Source organism: Gymnodraco acuticeps, unplaced genomic scaffold, assembly GCF_902827175.1.
Source record: "Gymnodraco acuticeps unplaced genomic scaffold, fGymAcu1.1, whole genome shotgun sequence".
NCBI lineage: Eukaryota > Metazoa > Chordata > Actinopteri > Perciformes > Bathydraconidae > Gymnodraco > Gymnodraco acuticeps.
Window position 1 is genome coordinate 3,183,108 of NW_022992265.1, and position 21,945 is coordinate 3,205,052.

The 21,945-nt window shown below is 40.6% G+C and overlaps 4 protein-coding genes across 4 annotated transcripts in view; all 4 read left to right on the forward strand.

Moving 5' to 3' along the window:
- Positions 1-8,395, forward strand: part of LOC117540368 (T-lymphoma invasion and metastasis-inducing protein 1-like) — a 40,595-nt gene extending 32,200 nt beyond the window's left edge. Inside the window, 12 exon segments of the mRNA XM_034207005.1 lie at positions 882-1,067; positions 3,645-3,713; positions 4,059-4,184; positions 4,293-4,401; positions 5,044-5,223; positions 5,334-5,452; positions 5,540-5,648; positions 5,748-5,806; positions 5,994-6,099; positions 6,209-6,296; positions 6,408-6,580; positions 6,930-8,395. Of these exon segments, the coding sequence (XP_034062896.1) occupies positions 882-1,067; positions 3,645-3,713; positions 4,059-4,184; positions 4,293-4,401; positions 5,044-5,223; positions 5,334-5,452; positions 5,540-5,648; positions 5,748-5,806; positions 5,994-6,099; positions 6,209-6,296; positions 6,408-6,580; positions 6,930-7,471 (1,866 nt within the window). The 3' untranslated portion in view covers positions 7,472-8,395.
- A 6,764-nt stretch (positions 8,396-15,159) lies between these two features.
- Positions 15,160-15,846, forward strand: LOC117540370 (claudin-17-like). Its single transcript, XM_034207007.1, has one exon. It carries the CDS (start codon positions 15,160-15,162, stop codon positions 15,844-15,846), a length of 687 nt encoding a protein of 228 aa, XP_034062898.1.
- Positions 15,847-17,440: 1,594 nt separating this feature from the next.
- On the forward strand, positions 17,441-18,831 carry zgc:110333 (uncharacterized protein LOC550497 homolog). The gene has a single exon (XM_034207006.1). The coding sequence runs from the start codon at positions 17,524-17,526 to the stop codon at positions 18,409-18,411; it is 888 nt and encodes a 295-aa protein (XP_034062897.1). The 5' UTR covers positions 17,441-17,523; the 3' UTR covers positions 18,412-18,831.
- A 683-nt stretch (positions 18,832-19,514) lies between these two features.
- cldn8 (claudin 8) lies at positions 19,515-21,901 on the forward strand. The gene has a single exon (XM_034206992.1). The coding sequence runs from the start codon at positions 19,647-19,649 to the stop codon at positions 20,415-20,417; it is 771 nt and encodes a 256-aa protein (XP_034062883.1). The 5' UTR covers positions 19,515-19,646; the 3' UTR covers positions 20,418-21,901.
- The last annotated feature ends 44 nt before the right edge of the window (positions 21,902-21,945 follow it).

Genomic DNA, 21,945 nt, shown 5'->3' on the forward strand with positions numbered 1-21,945 from the left:
TGATGGCCTGAGAAGCTTACACTGATGAGACTAGTTACTAAGATCACAATTAAGATGTTTATTTTAAGAATGGTAACATTACATCCTCCGCTGTGTCGAGTCTATATTATTATTATTTCCCAGAGGAGCTCGTAGGTGTGACAAGACAAATTGCTTCCGCCTGGTCTATAAAAATCCTTTTAATAATAAGAGACCATAGCCCGCTGTAGTGCGCTCACTACCTGCTAGTGGTGCCTGACATGTTGCCAAACTGCTTTCCTTCTTGCAGCTTTCTCGATCAATCTTCATGTGTCGCCCACTTATAGAAACAAATAAGTAAATATTGTCTGATTTATTAAATTCTTTCCAAATACATTAGTGAGCTTTGCTTGTGTTCTTATTGAACAAAGCATATATGCAGCTTAATTGTTAAACAAAGTAACTAATAAGCCATTTAAGATGTTGCTGAGTGGGGTGTATTTTGGTCTGGAATGATAATGCACCGGTCTCCACGGCAACACATACTATACTGCATGTGGACAGACACTGTTTTGTGTACATACTTGACTCTGTGAAAAACACTGAATCTCTACACCAGCGATCAGTCAGTAGGAGGAAAAGAGGGATGTGAGTGAAAGAGAGAGCGTGGAGAGCTATTGTTATGACAGACTGAAAATAGACCAAATTAGTGCAAATGATTTTTTTTTTTTTAACTGCGTCTCTGCCTCTCTCCAGGCTTATTCTCTGCACAGTCATGAATCTGTGCACATCAGTAGGCGTAAATTGATTCCTGCAAGTTTATATTTGAGGTGCTGATTCTTTACTGGATATTTCCTTAGAGGCTGGTGTTACATCACAGGGAGTAGGAGTTTTTCCTCAACACTTCTGTCCTTTTTTTGCAGAGTACGGAGCAGGTCGCCGCTTTCTGCCGCAGTCTCCATGACATGAATCCCACGGAGTGTGTGTCCTCTTCGCCTAGCCCGGACTCGCCCTTCCCACCTCCTGCAACTCAGCGACAGCTCTCTGATGCCGACAAACTCCGCAAAGTCATCTGTGAACTCGTGGAGACCGAACGCACCTATGTCAAAGTAAGTCACACTCATCTTACTTGCTAGGGGCAGATGGTCTGTGTGTGTGTGTGTGTGTTCCTCCTGTCCATCAATCTGTGTTTTTGTCTGCTTCAGGTTGTGTTAGCCCTACGCATTACCTATTCCACAATCCATATTTATCTCTGTGTCCCAGGAGATATAAGGGGGACACAGCTGTGTCCTTGCCTGGATATTGCCTAATCCTTTTCTGCCTGGTATAACATGTGACTTTGTGGAATAACTGGGTTAGAGAGGGTATATAATGGTATAATGTCAAGGCTATCTAAAATGTTATACCTCATTACCAGGGGCTCATATATATTTATTATAGAAATCACATTAAAGTGATGTATGTTGTATTGTACAACCTTTAAAGGGGATGGTCTGTTTTTTGGTGGACTTGGGCTATTTGTTCTAATTACTCAGAATGAAATGTCTTATGTCTCTGTGCTTAGTTGGCAGTAGCTCAACTGCTAATGTTATATAGGGGTAGACTAAATAATGGAAAAATAATAAATGAAGAGGGACTCAATAATTCATTGTAATGTTTGTTAAGCGTATTTGAAATACGAATACCTATCATATCCCTGGTGGTTTCAGCTGTGGCAGTCTATGTTCGGCACATTGGCATTGTGTAAAGCTACCAATACACATTTGAAATATTTTCCTTTTTTGACCAATTTGGACGTGGATGAATATGCCTCTTTCAAGCTTTTTAACCCTCCGGTATCATTCGATTGGACTACGCAAATTAGTCATTCGAGACAAAAATGTCCACTGCAAAAGACTTTGATAAAAATATTATATTAAAAGGGTTTTTTCACAACTTTTTTGGGTTCAATCTTTAAAGCAACTTCCGCCCTAATAGAAAATACCAAAAATGTAATCATTTTCAGCATTTTAACCCTTTAAATGCCATTTTGAATACATGAAACCGCTGTTTTTTTTCATGATGAAAAGGATTTTAACCCTTGAACTGCCAGTTTGAAAACATGAATTTGCGTTTTCTATGAAAAACATGCACAAAAAGGCAGTTATTTTCCATATAATAAATGTTGGGGGGAGTCGGCTTTTTTTTTTAAATCACAGTCTTGGATATGTCAAAGATTAGCAACAACATTGATTTTGGTGGATTATTAGTTTTTGCACAGAATCAGATTAAACAAAAAACTCACACATTAGCCACTCGCGGACAAAAAAAAAGCCGACCCCCCCAACATTTATTATATGGAAAATAACTGCCTTTTTGTGCATGTTTTTCATAGAAAACGCAAATTCATGTTTTCAAACTGGCAGTTCAAGGGTTAAAATCCTGAACATAATTTAACATTTGGTATTTTTGATCAGGACTGAAGTTGATTGAAAGATTTAACCCCAAAAAGTTAAAAAAAATATGAATCTGTTGTCATTTTAGAGCAGTTTTTGGAAGTGGACATTTTTGTCCCGAATGACTAATTTGTAACTTTTTTGTTCAATCTGATTTTGTGCAAAAAGTAATAATGCAAAAAATCAATTTTGTTGCTAATCTGACATATCCAAGACTGTTATAAAAAAAAAAGAGCCAGTCCCCAGATATGTATTTTTGGGAAAATAACTCATTTTCTCTGTTTTCATCATGAAAAAAAAGAGGTTTCATGTATTCAAAATGGCATTTAAAGGGTTAAAATCCTGAAAATGATTACATTTTTGGTATTTTCTATTAGGGCGGAAGTTGCTTTAAAGATTGAACCCAAAAAACTTGTGAAAAAAAACTTTTAATATAATGTTTTTATCAAGTCATTTGCAGTGGACATTTGTCTCGAATGACTAATTTGCATAGTCAATTTGTTACACAGTGAATTAAAGACCGATTTGAAAAATTGAAATTGGAATTCCAAAATAGATCGAGAAAATAGCCTTGTTACAAAAAATCAGGCCATTTGCACCAACACAACCAAAGTTATTGCAAAATGAAAAATGAAAAATTACCCATATGGACAAAAACGTCCACAGTGATACCGCATGCAACGTTGCCATGACAACTCATACCCACACATTGATTAGCAGGTGTTCAGAATGCTGGTGTGATTAAGGCACTTCACATTGAAACAGGTTTATGTTATTCTTTCTATTCAAAGTGTAAACATTACACCTTCAAGCTAATTATTTAAATCTTAATTACAGACGCATCTTAGGCTACTCCTCTTTTCATACATACATACAGTTAATTGTTCATTAACAATAAGAGGGATGTCAATTAAAGTGCCAGCCAGCCTTCTTGGAGAAGTTAGATGGTCTATTTACTACTTTTTGTAAGTGCTGCTAATTGATCTCCAAGCCTCTCTACAGTTCACCCAAGGTAATTGTAGTAATAGTTTTTTATTTGATTGGGTTTTTATCGCTACTTTCCCTTTTGAAGTGTATGCAGAAAGGCATTTACTCTATCTCTGATTCAAGAGGAACGTTCCCTGTGATTCAATCACTGTTTGTAGTGAGGAATATTAAAGACTTGTGTCAAAGCCACATTTCTTTCATGTCTGTTTTCCACCTTATGATTCGTCAACCCTGGATCAAACGTAATTCCCTCTTGTCTTACAGGATCTCAATTGCCTCATTGGGAGATATTTAACCCCCCTGCAGAAAGAGACCTTCCTCACACAGGATGAGGTATGTCAAATGTTCTCTGTCAGCCTTTGAGGGGTAGTTGCCTTTTAAATGCCAAAACTGTTTAAATGTTCTTAGAAAAGTGGGTTACATAATCATGTGAAGAGTAGCTGTGTTTGAGGAGTGGATGATGACAGGTGGAAGGTTGAAAAGTAGAGGAGTTTTACATGCACTTGCAATACTGACATTACATTTGGTTTTATCATTTGAGGGTTTCCATGCTCTAACCGTAGCAGAGAGCTTCTCTAGTGTATGCACCAGAAAAAGATATTGAGAAATATTACAGAAGACGCACTGTGTAATGAAGGGATTTGATTTTGATGTTTTTCAAATACCTTTTTCCTCTAGCTGGATGTTCTGTTTGGAAACTTGGCGGAAATGGTGGAGTTTCAGGTTGAGTTTCTCAAGACCCTGGAAGACGGGACCAGACTGGTTCCAGATCTAGAGAAGTTGGAGACAGTGGATCAGTTTAAGGTATACCCTTTTTGAGTAACATACACCAAAAGATAGGATCATCAACAAGCATTTAAAACTCCCATAAAGTCTTTACTGGTTGGGTAACTTATCTTCTCTTTTTGACAGAAAATACTCTTCTCCCTGGGAGGCTCTTTCCTGTACTATGCAGACCGTTTTAAAATCTACAGTGCTTTCTGCGCCAGCCACACCAAAGTCCCCAAGGTCCTCGTAAAGGGTGAGTAAAGTGCTGTTGGGTCAACATTCCTCCTTGGCTCAAAGGAGAAGATGTATTTATCCATCAACTATCTGCCATATCCTGCAAGGCTCCATAAATCTGTCAGCCAGACACTTCTGTCACCATTTGACCTCTGCATACTTCAAAGCTGGTGGCTCCCTGGGATAAAAAGCCCTGTATTATTGCAAATATATAATCAGCAGTGTTGAACAGTCTGTTCTCTAGCTAGTACACCCAGTCCCTTTAACATTCAAGCTGATGTCTTGCTTTGCTGCTTGTTTACCTTTAATCTGTTGACTAGTAACTGACTGTACTGTGTTTGCAATGTTGTTGTGCTGTAAAGCTTTTGAAGCACTTAATGTATGTTAGCTGCCTACTTGTTGTTGCCTGTTCTTAGATAAAATGACTACTACTAAGAGCAAGAAACGGCTGAGTCTCTTTGACTTAACCTGGTTAATATTCAGCACCTTAGACAAACAATGTCTATTTCCAATATAAATACAAACTTTATTACTGTGAATTAAAAACCATGAACAAAAGTATTTGTTTAAACCAAAGACACAACAATTCATTCTGGAAAGGACAAAATAATGGACAATATTGTCTAGAAGTGTTCAATAAGTGTTGTATTGATAATTTCAGCCAAAACCGATACCGATTTCAAGGCCTTCCTGGAAGAGCGCAACCCCAAGCAGCAGCACTCCTCCACCCTGGAATCCTACCTGATCAAACCCATCCAGAGGGTGCTGAAGTATCCCCTCCTGCTCAAGGAACTGTATTCGCTCACAGACCCAGACAGCGAGGAGCACTACCACCTGGACGGTAAGACCTGTTTTGAAAAGATGAAATTGCTTTGACCGTGGAGAATGTGGGTGAAAGCATACGGTCACACCAATTCAACGCTAACCATGTTGTTTTCTGTTTGTCTGCAGTTGCCATGAAAGCCATGAACAAAGTTGCCAGCCATATCAACGAGATGCAAAAGATCCATGAGGAGTTTGGAGCTGTGTTCGATCTGCTTATCACTGAGCAGAGTGGTGAAAAGAAAGAGGTAGGTTGGAAACACGTGGCCTGGCTCTGTCCTGTCATCTAAACAATACATGTAGAGTGACTTCTGATATGTTGTTGCTTTTGCCAGGTGGCTGATCTGTCCATGGGGGACCTGCTACTTCACACCAGTGTGACCTGGATCAACCCCCCTGCCTCCTTAGGAAAATGGAAGAAAGAGCCCCAGATTGCTACGTTTGGTATATCAAGCCTACTCATTACCAAATCTTGGAGGAAACTCATACTAAAGTAATCTCAGCTTTGAGTGATAACTGATGTGTCTTTCCATTTCTCCCTAGTGTTCAAAACAGGAGTGGTCTTTGTATGCAAGGACGGATCCAAGCAGAAAAAGAAAATGGTAGGTTTGCACACAAGCAAGAAGCTATCAGCACAACCCAAAGCCAAATATCACAGATTTTGTTAAAGCATTGTAAATCCCTTTAAAATGTACAATTCCCTTGTGCCACTTTCAGAATCATTCCAGTGGGTTGAAAAAGCAAGATCACTAATATAGTTTAATTTTGATTTTGTTTGACTGATTGTAGGTAGGCTCCCATCGGGTCTCTGCATCTTCCGAAGAAAAAGACCCCTTCAGATACCGTCACATGATCCCAACTGACGCCCTTCAAGTCAGATCCTTGGCCAACGCAGGTAGATAACATAATAAATAATGTATGGTACTGTGATGAAATACATCTGAAATAATTATTTCTGGAATGCTCTGTTCTTGAGATGACATGTTTGTGTTTTACTCTCTCAGATGGGGAGGGCTCTTCCATGTGTGAGATTGTCCACACAAAGTCTGAGTCTGAGGGAAGGCCAGAGAGGACCTTTCAGCTGTGCTGTAGGTGAGTATCTGCCCTGATGACGACCACTGGAGATTGAAGTCACTGATACTGTCCTGTCTGCTGCTATCTACTGAGTGACCAACTGATAACGTGCTCTTCTATTCCCTTCAGTTCTCCAGAGAGCAGAAAAGACTTCCTGAAGACAGTCCATTCTATCTTGAGGGAAAAGCACCGCCGGCAGCTCCTTAAGACAGAGAGTTTACCCCTCAACCAGCAGTATGTGCCCTTTGGAGGAAAGCGCCTCTGTGCCCTGAAGGGAGCCCGGCCCGCCATAAATAGAGCAGGTAAATGTCAGGCTGGGCTGCAATCACCCTACAGATTCAAGTGTCCTCATTTTAAACATGTTCCTACTTACCTGACAGATTGGGTGCTTTGGCGTCGTTAGAACAAAAAAAGTGGAGTCTTAGTTTTTCCTTTTAGGTATTTTCCACCAGCTTAGGGATTTGCTTTCCATCCTGCCCCCCACTTCCTTTCTTAACTCTTCCTACCCTCCATTCTCCAAGCTCGGAGTCTAGGAGGATCGAAGTATGAGCAGGGGGGGAGCTGGATTGGCAGTGAAACTGCACTTAACACCTGGCACTATATATTGAATATTCATATTATTTTATCTTTTTGTTTTATTTTTTCCTGCAGCATCTGCACCAACCAGGACCCTGGGCAGGAGGAAGTTAGTGCGCAATCGTTTCACCATAGACACCGACATTGTTTTTGACGTTGAGCCAGACCAGGACATTGCTTCAACGCAGGAGCCCGACTCAAAGCTGCTGCAGCAGGACAAAGACCCAGAGCAGCAGCCCGAGTTAGCCGGAGACACAGATCGTTGGGTGGAAGAACAGTTTGACCTAGAAATATACGAAGACCAGGAGGAGGTGAAGGAGACGGATATCCTTAGTGATGAGGATGACGAGTTCAGCCAGTCAGCCAGAGTGCTGTCCGCTAAGGCCAACCTGGAGGCCTCCATCATGGCGTTGTCCTTGGAGAGTGAAGAAACAGAGGAGAGCGAGAGCCTTAAGTCCCCAATGGCCAGTGGGACGCCGGACGATGTGAGGCTGTCCGACTCAGAGAAGCAGAGCGTAGTGATCGATGATAACGTGGAGGATCAAAAGCAAATGGAGGACGATGAGATTTGGGTCAAAAGGCAGCAATCCCGTTCGTCCCCAGACTGTGGCACATAAGAGGACAGCTTTACATTGGGCTCCATAAAGATCAGTCATATTCACAAACAATGCATGGGCATTGACATACATCAGCTAGTAGAAGATATATACTTCCTTACCTTACTTGTGCTGATAGCTTTTTGTAAAGGTTAGAGCATCTGTGGAGCAATAAAGGAATCTAGAATGAGGGAGCTTTATCCCAAATCAAATGCTGTTACATAGAAGTCAGGTGTAAGCTTTGAGATATGAACTAATGGTACAATCATGGACTCAGATCAGTGGCTTTGATTGGCATGGTTTGCACATTTGGGCAGCAACCTATAGTCCTGCCTGCTGTTGCCAAATGTGGTTATTGTGAGAACATTGATATTTGTTTTGTCTACGTGACTCCGATATTATCATAGTTAAGGGCTGTATGTTATTTGTCCTTAAAGACATAGAATAACTGAAAAGGTCTCGTCTTGCATAGTTTACTGTACTTGTACACATGAATTTACACTGACATGTTTTTGGAGCATATTTTATGGTTTTGTATAATTTTTGATCTCTTGTTTTACAGTCTTAAGCTATCTTTTTAGCCTGGAAAATATGTTGTTTTCCGTTACATTTAATATTGGGATTATGTAAAAGGACCCATTCACAGACACTAAGGGGAATTTTATTTGTTTTTATTTAACATAATCCTGCTTTACTTGAATTTGCTGTTTCAGCTTGCTGTCTTACTGTGAAACCATTTTCTTGTATTTTTTTCAGTATTGCCATTTAAAGAACGCTCAATGTTACATTTCATGCTTAACACGTACCTACACACTCAGGGGCGAATTCACAAAAGGATTACACAGCATTTGTGGCTGCTAAACATGCACAAATAAAATAAGAATCACCCAAAACATTTTAAATGCCCCCATCTTAACTGGCATCACATCACCCCAGTCCTCAAAAGACCTCCACTGGCTTCCTGTCTCCCATCGCATCAACTACAACATTCTGGTCCTCACCTACAAAGCACTCCACCATCTGGCCCCCCCTTATCTCACAAACCTTCTCACTCCTTATCAACCCCCACGGTCCCTCAGATCCACCGCAGCCGGACTCCTATCCATTCCCACATCCACACTCTGCAGCTTTGGGGACAGAGCCTTCTCAGTGGCAGCTCCTAGGCTCTGGAATTCCCTCCCCCAAGATCTCCGTGACTGAGTCCCTCACAGTCTTTCAGTCCCGCCTCAAAACACATCTTTTCAACTCTGTCTACCCATAAGCCCCCCCCCTCTCAATCAACTTCCTCTTGACTGCCTTTTTATTTGACTATACTTACTTGTTTGCCTGTCCTTGTTTGTCTACCCTCCCTCATACTGTAAAGCGTCTTTGAGTTGTGAAAAGCGCTATATAAATAAAATGCATTATTATATTATTATTATTATTAACTGAGCTGCAGTGCGAATAGCATCTGTGTGCTATTTGCACCATTTTTAATTGTGTAGACACCTCTTCATGTAAATGAGCCTCGTTGCAAAAACAGTCTCGATTAAGACCCAAGTAGCCAAACAGTGAAATAATTGGTGTCTTCAAAGGGTGGTAACTGAAGCACATCTATAAAGGGATGTCACACAGAACTTCCTGTGATTATAGCGTTTTCTGTTCCTGGCCAAAAGTCATTGGGTATACTTTTCCAGATGGATAATTGCATGATTTTAATAAAATGCTAAACTTAAAGGCCGTGTTTGCGATGTAAAGCATTAGCGCAATATTCAATGTGATCTTGTGTCGAACCTTGAGAAGGTGCAGATCGCAAGTGATGAGCAACGAGATGGTGCCATCCACCACCACAATCCACTCTTTGTGAATTTGTCCGTCTGTGTTGTAGGGAATTTGCACGGTTATTAGTTATTTTAAACAGATTGTCCACTGGTAATTGATCACAAAGCAATGTTTTATTTATTTATTCATATGTAAATGAATTTGTTGGAAAAAAATACTATTTTTTTCACAAAGAAAGTCCAAATTTGCTCAAGCAATCAAGGGGAAAGACTTGCCGTATGCCTGAACAGTGAAAGAGGACATACTTGTAAACAACTCATCGTGCTACTAAGACTGCATTTGTATTACTGTGTGTATATAGAAAAATGTATTGATATCATAATAAATACAGTTGTTTCCTACTTATAATTCAAAGCACCTCTCTGTAGTGCTTCATTGGTTTGTGTGGTTCAACATTAACAGTCTATTGGTTTCACTCAACAGTCCAACTCATCCCCTACAGCTCTAAAAACATCCGTGAAACCCAAACTTGTGATGCGAGGGAAAAACGTAAATAGACGATGTGCTCAGACATGCCAAAAACGACAAACTATGCAGCTGAAAGACGCTCTCCAACCTCAAAGCCCCCCAAAAAGACCGACTGAAATGCCACAACAAAAGATAAATGAAATCGTAGTCTTCAGAAGACGTTTAGAGTCACTTTGTGTTTTCAAGCCACGGCTGATGAGGTGCCTGAAAGATGGCCAAGGAGCTAAACCCCAATTATCACAGGGAATAGGAAAGTCTTTAGTCAGACAGATGCTCTCACTTGGTTTAGAAAAATATATAGAATAATGCTCAGACATCTGTGGAGAAATGTTTATAGACTGAAATGTAAAATAATTCAAATGGGGAGTATGTGATGTCTACAATGGAGTTAAAGTAAATCGATCAGGCTAAATAAGAAGAATGATATCAGAACCCAAGGCAAGCTCATGGAGCTGCTTTTCACTAGAATTTCATCATTTGAGGGGTTTTTTCTCTTGCATGTTTAAGCACAGCTATTTTTCGTTGTCTGGCAAATGTCATGATTTTTAAGGAATAAAATGCGCGTTCATCCGTCACAAACAAAACCTGCATGACAATAACAGAGAAGAAAATGCATAATCAAAATGAACAGTGCTGTCAAGCTAGAACTGAAAGACACTTGCAGTATCTGGGATATTCACTCCCAACCTTACCAACAATCTTTAATCAAGATATGATATCAAATATCTTGCATGACAACCAATCAAATAAAATGTCTCATCTCACTCATTTGTGTTTGCATTAATCCTATTGAAGTATAGATGTATATGTTGTATCAAGGATGGTAACCACTGATTTCCTCAAATGTTCGTTGGTCTCGACACCCAACAACCTATCCTTAAGTATTTGTGGTAAATACCTAACCAGGGTTACTGTCTTTACACAATTTCACTTTGTCTGTTCCCGTTTCATCATCGAACCAAAAGTAAATATGCCCTGACTGAGCTATGGCACCCACAGCCCTCTCTCTTCTTTCTCTTGTCTCTGAGCTCTGTGGACATCCTGTCACCCGAGCTTCAGGAGCCCCCTCACCATTGTCAATCACCACCCCTACCACAAAAGCACTGGGGCTCCTTCAGATAAAAGGGGAAGATCACTTCAGACTTAATTGTGCTGTAGATAGCCAGCGACAGTATCTGATGCAGGGCTGAATGGCAGAGTGAGGAGATGGGACAGGGTTTCCTTGCTGATGCAACACTCTTATATTACCCCAAATTAAAAGAAAAGGCTAGATGTATAGGATTCTCTCTAGTTGATCACTTCATTTGTATTTGTTCCGTTCATGGTATGCACAACTTAATAACAATTATTTACAAAACATGTCTCTATAAACACACCATACCCGGAAAGGAGCCGGGAGAAGAACATAATCTTATATTCTTATATTACCTGCCCCTTTCTCAACAAAAAAAAGGAAATAGAAATAGGTGGTCTGTCCTTCATGTTTTCTTATTCACAGCCAATCATAAGAGTATGGTAGGAAAACAAGAGAAACACACAAAAAAAATACTTAGTTCCCCACTTGACAGTTAACGGAAATAAATGTATAGGATTCTCTCTAGTTGAACACAAATTAAGGAGACAAACCTCAGTTCATTTCTTTTAAAATATTTTCCAAATATCTCAAACGTATTGGGGTCCAGAAATGTGCAGGACACATTTACATACAGCAGGTGGCACACACAGCCTGATGTTGTTCTACATTTCTATCTGCGCCACAGCACATCTCACCGTGTACTTAGTTACTTCGAGTTGCATCATCACGTTCAACCCAATTTATCTCAAATCTAAATGTAGAACTGCAATACCAGCAGATTATGGTTAAATATCTAAAGAAAATACTTAACAGCACATCTGATGTTGTTAGGTTAGCTGCAGGCCAACTTCAGGCTTCTCAGCTTGAGTGTATCTGTTTACATTTGAAGCAGCTATGATGTGACAATGGTATCACTCAGCAAACCTGCTCGACAGGCTTTCAGTTTCTGTTCCTGTTTTGTGACCTCCTGCCTGATCTTTTTTTATCTCCCTTTCCTTTCCTGTCACAGGTACTCTCCAGAAACAGGGTGACCAACAGGATGTTAGCTTTCAGGACCAACTAATGTTTAAATAAAGGAGTGGCTCTTTTAATGTGAAATCTCCCATTGTTGCTCCTTATCTGTAAGCAAACCATCTTCCTGGTCATGTTTCATTTTTGTCTTTGTACGTTAAGATGGTAATTTTCATAGCAGAAGCAGCATCAATAGACTATTAGAAAAAAAAAGTTAAAACAGATAAGTCAGGTATAGCTTTACCCATTTTACCCCGGGATAAATTAAGTATTCTGATACTGATTCTGACATTAAAGCCATCTGAGACTAAATTATTAAGTCTCAGATGGCTTTAATGTCAGAATCAGTATATATGACAAACTTCACAAAACATTATTACATTGCATTTCTAACTCCATAGCAATGTGCAACTTGAATAATGCCAATAGCACATGCACAAAGATAGACATTGATTGAAAAGTGTATTAACAGCTTGTAGATTGGGTACAGTACAGTACAGCTCAAAACATACAATTGTTAAGGGGATGCAGACCAGAGAAAGACTTTCGTCTTGTTTACATCAGGGTCCCCCATTTCCAATTCATCATGTCATTTAAGACATATAAGACATATTTGACATACAGATGGCTTATTTACAATTTACATACAGGTGGTTTTTTTACATACAGATTGCTTGTTTACAATTTTCATTTTAGATTTCGTTCTAATACATCCTAACCGGACATTTAAGACATACCAAGTCTACAGATATACAGTTAGTAACAGAGTCTAAAATGCGAGTATATACATAGATGGGGGGGGGGGGGAAGCTGTCCATTGAACGACAGGTTGAGATTTGTACCATTACCGGGGCCAGTTTTGCAATGCTCTCCCCCGAAAGGTGCTCTTTAAGAGAGGTTTTGAAGGTAAGTATAGTTTTACTTTCCTTTACAGTTGTGGGAAGAGCGTTCCACCTTGATGTGGCATAATTGCGAAACGTGTATTCCCCCTTTTTTGTGCCAAATCTGGGTTTCACATGATTTGTGGAGCTCCCTCTGGTGTTATGATCATGGTATTCCTTGACCTTTGGGAAGAATTTTGACATGTACATGGGTACCATAGAGGTGTAGTGGATCTTGTAGACCAGGCCCATTGCAAGTAGCTGTACTCTGTCGTCTACTCTAAGCCATCCTAGGTTGTCAAAGTGGGCAGAGGTGAGGTGGGTTCTAGATGAAAGGTCAAGCAGTAGTCTGACCAGTTTGTTTTGCGATGTTTGAAGTTTTATTTTTAGCGCCTTGGAGGTGCTATGGTACCATGACGTGCAAGCATAGTCATAGTACCCTTGAATGAGTGCTCCTGCCAGAGTTTTCAGGGTGTTTTTGTTTACCAGAGAGGAGATCCGGTATAGGAATCTAGTTCTTTGATTGACTTTTTTTATTACATTGGATGCCATTTTGTCACAGGAGAGGTTTGCCTCAAGAATAGATCCTAGGTATGTAATTTCCTTCTTACTTGTGACAATAATGTCGCCCACTGCAACTGAGAAGTCTTCGGATTTGCTGAGATTATGTTTCGAACCGAAGAGAATGGACTCTGTTTTACCCAGGTGTAATGATCATTTATTATCGGCGAGCCAGGTGCAGATTCTGCCGAGTTCGGAGCTGAGGGTTTTTTCAACCTGCAACCTGTTCCTGTCAGAGACCAGCAGGGCTGAGTCGTCCGCGAACAGGAACAAGTTGCAGTCACATGCTGATGACATGTCATTTACATAAATTAGGAACAGTAACGGACCTAATATGCTTCCTTGTGGAACACCACAGCTCACTGGGAGGGGGGGGGGGACAGAGTACCGTTTACCTCCACCATCTGTTCTCTCCCCTCCAGGTAGGATTGCATCCAGCTCACCGATAGTTTATCAAAACCAATTGTTTTTAGCTTGTCAATCAGAATGGGGTGATTGACAGTGTCGAAAGCCTTTTGTAGGTCCAGCATCACCATGCCGCAGTACTTGCCCTCGTCCACCTCTTGTTTGATGTGGTCGCTCAAATAAAGAAGGCATGTGTCAGTGGAGTGGGATGTTCTAAAGCCAGATTGAAATTCATAGATTAGTTTCTTTTCCGCGAGGTACTTTTCGACCTGTTCATATACTATTTTTTCCATGACTTTCGAGATGGAGGTAAGTATAGAGACAGGGCGGTAGTTGCCTGGGTCCAATTTGCTGCCCTTTTTGTGCATTTATGGCCATGCATCATGTGTTTATGATGCGGCTGTGGCTCAGTGGATAGAGTGCTGGACTTCGAATTAGGGGGTACCAAGTTCGAGTCCCACTGTAGTCAGCATGTCGTTGTGTTCCTGGGCAAGCCCAAATTGCTCCTGTGGGGATTGTCCACAGTACTGAATGTATGTAAGTCGCTTTGGATAAAAGCGTCTAACATGTAATGTAATGTTTACTGGGACAATGCCATATTTAATCAGTGGTGGCCGGTAACTAATAATATGTACTCAAATAATGTAGTTAATTATAATGTTGAGGTACTTGCAGTGGATTAAAAGTATAGTAAAAAAAATGAAATATTAAAAGTACTAATTTCCTGCTACTTTATACTTGTAGTCCACCACAAGCCAGAAGCAAATATTGTACTTTTCACACCACTATTTAATAAGTACAAGATTTAACACAGGACTTTTACTTGTAATAGAGTATTTCTACAATGTAGTATGATTAGTTTTGCTTAAGTAAAATATATGTAACACGTGTAGAGTACTTCTTTCCCCTATGTATTTCAGTCCATGATTTGCAGACTGATTGTGAATAAACAGGAAATAGGCCTAAAAATGTTCCGTTGTCAGACTACTTGCCACATCAAGTGACTCTGGTCATTTTAGGGGCAGATGAGCGCAACATAAAAATGTACTACAGTAAAGGAACATACGATTGTGAAAAGGTGGTCCTTCCAAAGTTGTAAGTGTAATTTCTCTTCATGTAATAATTAAAGACATAAAGTTTTGAGTTTTATTTTTAAAATCCAATTGAGTTTGAAGAGGTTTCAAAAGCCCAAGACGTAGAACATACTTAAAACTGTGTAAACTTTAGTCGCCGACACTAAACTTGCAAGGTTTCCACATGTCAACATAGTCATACTCTTTCTTTGTATATGTGCTTGTCATGCATGATGAGAAATGATGGCCAATCTGTAACACTTTTTTCAGATAAATGCAGAGGAGTTGGCACTGAAACCATGGGAGGAATAGAGGTCAAGCCAACGAAAACCAGTAGGATGACATTGCAGGCATGAGGATATACTGGACACAGCATTTTACACAAGATACGGGACAAGCATTTCCTGAGGAGCCATGAGAGCAAAACTGGAGGTCCTGGCCCTGGTTCTGGGCTCCATCGGCCTGTGTGGGACCATCGCTGTCACTGCCCTGCCCATATGGAGGGTCTCTGCCTTCATTGGTGCCAATCTCATAGTCATGGAGGAACTCTGGGAGGGTTTGTGGATGAACTGCTACAGACAGGCCGACATCAACATGCAGTGCAAGGTCTACGACTCACTGCTGATTCTCCCCCCAGAGCTGCAGGCAGCCCAGGGGCTCATGTGTGTGTCCATAGTCCTGGTGGTCCTCTCCCTGTTCGTCACAGGATGTGGGACCAAGAAGAGCAACTGCTGTGGCGACAACCCAAAGAGCAAGAACATCACTTTGGCTTTAGGGGGTAGCTTATATCTGCTTTCCTTTCTGACCACGCTCATCCCTGTTAGCTGGGTGGCCCACACCGTCATCAGGAACTTCTACAGCCCACTGGTGGTGGATTCTCAGAAACGGGAGCTGGGAGAGGCCCTGTTTATTGGCTGGGCCACTTCTGGCATTCTGCTGATCACCGGGGTCATCCTTCTGTCAAGCTACTGCAAACGTAGATCAAAGGAGGAAGAGCCTTATACTGATGTGCATCTTATTGCGGTGAGCATACAGAAAGAGGGGAGCATGTACCTTGGGAGGACCCCATCCAGCTCTTATAAGCATCAAGAATATGTGTAAAGAACTGAACTGTACATCTCGCATGATTGCAGAATATTTGAATAATGCTACCTGAACAAAGGTCACAATATAAGGCCAAGAGTGTGCAATTTATGTATGAATATAAATGTATTACTACCCATCTACATATTTTAATCATTCTTACTGTACCCGTTACTCCTTTTATGGTTCTCATGTTTATTGTTGTATGCTCAGTCCAAATTATTTCCTGAATATATGTTTTGTATATAAAACTATTCTAGACTATAGATATGCTTATTAAGTAATCAGTTTAATATGATATTAACATTTCTCGCACCACTCTATACTGTCTATATATCAAATCAGGTTTTATTTATATAACACATTTTAAAAACGATTTTTGGTCGAGCCAAAGTGCTGTACATATAATAATGACCTTACAGTAAGGACACTATACAGTAAATACAACAGCACAGTTTGTGCAGAATATCAGTATGAGAAAGCGATACCCTCTGACCTTAGACCCTCACATCGTACAAGGAAAAACTTCCAGAGAAAAAACTATATATAATCTATAATGTTGTTTTTATGCCTTTTTTTGTAACTGTAATTTTGACTGTTCAAATGCTTTTAATCTTTATGATTTGATAATCATTTAAGACTATAGTCACACAAAATAAGTCAGAGCTAAATAAATGTGTTTTGTCCTTATTCACTTGTGTGATTGTATTTTTTCTACCATTTCCCACAACACCTTTGAGACTTCTTGGTATTACCTTTCAGATATTTAATATTATTACCAAATGCAGATATATTTATATTTTCGAAACTGTACAGATTGTCTAAAGGCAGGCCAGGAAAACTTTAGTGTTGCAGTCGCAAGGTGTGAATGGCTGGCACATGTTACAATGAAACCAATCCTACTTGGGTTTCTATGCTCAACACCTTTTTATCGGCTCAGGTTACATTTGAAGGAGGAGACAGTTTGACATCTCTGAGATCATCCTATCAGATTACAGTCTGAGAGACAACAGATTCTCAGCTATTCTAAAAAAAGACACTATGTGGACTCTTTGTTTGACAACATTTGTATCCAAAATTAGATTTCATACTATGTTTTAGACAGAGACATTGTATGAGGTAGGTTGCCGACATCGCCGCAGACCCCTGACGCCTTTTACGTGAGCCGATCCCCGCTCTGGCAACACCACATGTTATCAAGCGAGTCTTATCTCCTAACTGGTGACAGTTAGGAGATTCTAGACGTATTCTCATGTATAGTAACGTTTTCGCTAGCAAGTTTTCTGTTTAGATTATGAACTATCATTAAATACATTTAAAATATTGTTCAATGTAGTATTAAAGTGGTGTTGAAATGTCTCAAACTTGACCATATTTCAAAAAAAGGTTTGATCAACCTGCTTGGATCAAAAGTTACTTCATAAAGTGATTCAATCTGTTTTTGATTAAATCTACTTAATCATGAGACCAAATGGTTGATTGTTTGTCGGGTGATTGCATTTGCATTTCAAAAGAAGCGCCACTCTCTGTTGTGTTCCCATGTAGCTGTGAAGCAGCTCAACCAGTAAGATTGCATTGCATACTTAGCGTCTTTTTCTGGGTGTATAAGTTCCTTGACTTGCTTTTCTCCTCAGATTTCTTTCCAGAGCCGGCAGAGAACAGCCAAAGGTCTATCCTTGGCTCTCTGTGGTAGCAATGGCCGCTTACACTGCTTACAGTGGTTACAGCAAGCCGCCTCAATCTTACGCAGGCTCTTACTACGATGAGAAGCAGGCCAAGACATATGCCGATTATCAAGATTCTGTAGAAGAGGAAAAAAGGAGAGTTGAGAAGAAGGACCGTAAGGATGCCATCTGTTGTGAGGTAGTGGCCCTCATCATCGGCTTCATTGGACTCATTGGAGTGGCAGCTGTGACGGGCCTGCCGATGTGGAAGGTGACAGCGTTCATAGAAGAGAACATCATTGTCATGGAGACTCGGTGGGAAGGTTTGTGGATGAACTGCTACAGACAAGCCAATATCAGAATGCAGTGCAAGGTGTACGATTCTCTACTGTTTCTGCCCCCGGACCTCCAGGCTGCCAGGGGTCTGATGTGCAGCTCTGTGGCCCTGTCCTGCTTCGCCCTCGTCGTTTCAGCAGTTGGAATGAAATGTACCAAAATTGTGGACCATCGGGCTCGCACCAAGCATATTGTTCTTGTGGCTGGGGGCTGTCTGTTCCTTCTGGCCTGCCTCACTAGCATAATCCCTGTGTCCTGGACCGCCCATGTCATCATCAGGGATTTCTACAACCCTCTGCTGATCGATGCCCAGCGCAGGGAGCTCGGTGAGGCTCTTTACATCGGCTGGGTGACTTCAGCTTTGCTTTTCACTGCGGGAGTGATCCTGCTGTGCCGTCACGCTCCCCGCACCCAGGAATCAGATGAGAGGATTGTATACAACAATGGAAATATCTACCAGCCTGGATACCCTTATCAGCCTGCTTACTCCTACCAGCCAGCTTACACCTACCAGCCTGGCTACCAGCCTGCCTACTCAGTACCCCCACCTGGGTCTGTGGCATACACACCAAGTCAGTACTAGTAAGGAAATTCAAGACCTTTTTGGACTATTTTGTTTTTAAAGACTTGGCACATTTTAATGAGTTTTATCGGACTAATGGGACCAAAGCCCGTCACTGGAAATGGACAAATCTTTTATTACTTCCACGTTTATTACTTGTGTTTTGATCATCATGCATTGTGCTGAATTACTGTATGTATTGTTTCTTGACATATGTGTAGTTAACACTAAATGATATCAGTCATTCAAAAGTATTTCATCTGTAACAGCGTAATACAAAAGTGACTGATATCACTGTCCTAACTGCCTCTGACATGCTCTTTGAGAACAAATGATGCACTAGGCCTTCAGATAATATACATCCATATGATTGTGTTTACTGCTGAGTTTTTGTTGTGAATTAACCTTTTTTTTTATTTTTTATTAAATGATGACATAAAATGGCTTTTGTGGTTTTCAATAAAGGGATAATGTTAACAAAAATAAGTTGTATGTTTTTTTCTTCTGTTGCCTAATACAATGAGGCGTCCTACTGAAACTGCACCCATTTAGCTCACCGGTGTGTAAGTGGAAGGTTGGTATGTTGTTTCCATTGTCGTCAGTGTAGATGTTATTTAACTGGTAAAACCAGACTGTCCTCACAGGTCCACCCATACAGCAAACCAGCCAAGATATTTCAAACAAGCCAGAGCTCCAACTGCTAGCCATTTCCTGAGCACAGACACACACAAGGGACCAAAAAAAGATATCCAATACTGACAGTGACACATTGGTACACAAGTATTACCCCTATCCCATAATAAAAGACACACTAATATAAACAAATATGATGTTTCTCAATGCTCTTTTATAACTGGTATAACGTTAACATTAAGTCACAGCTAGTCAAAATGTGATGAATTCAAAAATCCCGCTCTTGTAAATAAACTCCCCATTTTAGTTTTTATTATCCCTGTAAAACGTAATTCGAGAATGTAAATCGAGACTTCTGAATACCCAAGGTGGCAGCTTATAGAATCTCCTGGGGTAGGTGTACAAAGAAAATAAATGGCCTGGGGTATTCAGTTTCCTGGCAACCTGTTGCATTTCCCACCCCTCCCATGTTAGTGTCCTGTCTACAGGGAGGAGGCAGAACACCGACCTGCTCCTCCTCCACTGGGATGCAAATACACTCCATCTACTTCTTCCCTTCTATAGTCACACTGTGTCCACACATTATTGAACGCATGAGTTTGGAGGAATAAGAGGAGGAAAGCATGGCCAACTCAGCACTGGAGCTAGTGGGTCTGATCTTGACCCTGGCCGGGCTGATCGGGGCAGCAGCCAGCACTGGGATGCCGATGTGGCGAGTCACAGCCTTCATTGGGGAGAACATCATTGTGTTTGAAACCCGCTTTGAGGGTCTGTGGATGAATTGTTATCGTCAGGCCAACATCAGAATGCAGTGTAAGGTGTATGACTCTCTCCTGGCTCTGCCCCCTGATCTGCAGGCAGCGAGGGGGCTAATGTGCTGCTCTCTGGCACTGGGTGGTATTGGTCTTCTAATCAGCATGGTGGGGCTTCAGTGCACGTCATGCATCCACAACAACGACCGGGCTAAGCGGCTGGTCCTCATCATTGCAGGAAGCCTGGTCCTAATGGCTTGCATCTGCGTTATCATCCCCGTGTCCTGGACAGGTCACGTCATCATCAGGGACTTCTACAACCCTCTGCTGATTGACGCTCAGCGCAGGGAGCTTGGAGAGGCTCTCTACATTGGCTGGGTGGCCTCCGCTTTCTTTTTCGCTGGAGGATGCATTTTTATTTGTTGCAATCTGCAGTCGGAAGAAAAAGGTCCAGCGAGGTATGTGTACTCGAGGAACTCTGACTACATGGCATACCCTCAGCCTCTGCAGCCTCAACAGATGGTGCTACTTCCCCAAACACAACCCCAGTTTCAGCCGATGCTGTCAAGACATCCATCAACCGTCTACAGCTACTCATCCAGACACCCCTCTGAAAGGGGGTGGCAAATCTCTGAACACTAACAGATTGAGGTAATGGTGAACACAGATATGGTGTATATACACAAGGGGATTTATTTTTGATATGTCGTTCCTTGGCAGTGCAATCTATCAAACATTTCAAACTATTATAGGTTAAAGCAAACAAAGAACACATTTCAATAAATAGGCTGTGAATACAATCACTTCTTTAAACGTTATCTGAGGAGTATGATTTTTGTTAAAAAGCACACAATCTTGTTTTCAATCTATAATCACAATTTTAACACGGACTGTATAAGTCAATACATGATTTACATTACTTGTATGTGTGTTGTATAATCATATTTTTATTGACACCCTTTTTAGTGTATAGGTTCCCAATGTTGTATGTGCATGCTGTATATAACCATTGGGTAATAGACACAAGACAGGTGTATATTTGTTTAATGTTAAAATGCTATTTTTGGTACATATGAGAGAGCCAGTTTTTATAATTATACTAGATAATTCAACTTATTTTCATGTTTAAAACATAACCTGTGCTTGAGCTGCGTATTCAAATGTATATCCCTGATCCATTGGACAAAACACACATGCACATTATGTCACACATCCTTGTGGTTTAGTTACTATCTTGCAAGTACACTCTACACAGTGTCCTCATATAATCCTGCTCAGTTGACCAGTTGCTCCAGTTTAACCCACTATTAGACATGGAATGAGGAAGTCACAGGTACTACCCCCTTAGGACATTACATTATTTATTGGTGACTGATTGTGGGAGAATTACAGAGGTATGAATGTCTAAAACTCAAAACACTTTATGTGGATCTATTCAACCAAAACATAATTGTAAGTCTTTGTTTAACTTTGGAATTGTGCCCTGGAGCTTTTGGGAGCTGACTGAAACGGAACAAAGGGCTGAGTAAACATGAGATGCAGGTTTAAGACTGTTTGTTAAAGGTGTGTATAGCGTAGTGTTTGTGAAGAAGCCAGACAGAGACAACCTCACAGTAATTTCATTATTAAAGAATTTGCAAGTCACTTTGCATTCAAAGCTTGAGACTGAAGCTTGAGACGTTTTCAAGTTCATCTCCAGGGTGATCCCAGCAGTGCAGTTTATTAGCTCTTGAACCATTAGGTCAGCACATTTCATTGTCACTGAGTATAAGAGCAAGCTGCCACTGTAGAATCTCAATTTCTTATATACTATTTGTAATTAGTCATTTTATTGATGTTCCATACTGAAAATATGTGTTGATGTTATATTTGTTCCCCTGTTACTCAATGTCACAGCAAAATGAATAACCCATTTGTCCATGTTGGTTTTTTTTACATTGAAATTTGAATATTTTCACACTCAACTGCGTGATGTGAGCTTCCTCTCTGTTTCACTACTTTAAAAGCCATTTCTGCAACCCTGTGGACAACAGAGGTACTACTGGAGTGAATGTGCTTCATGTTTACGTCTACATTTTAATGCAATATAATGAGAGAATAAAAACATTTCAAGTGATTTAAAAAAATCTGAAGTTGTGAGTAGTTTTTGGTACATCTTGTTGTGATATCT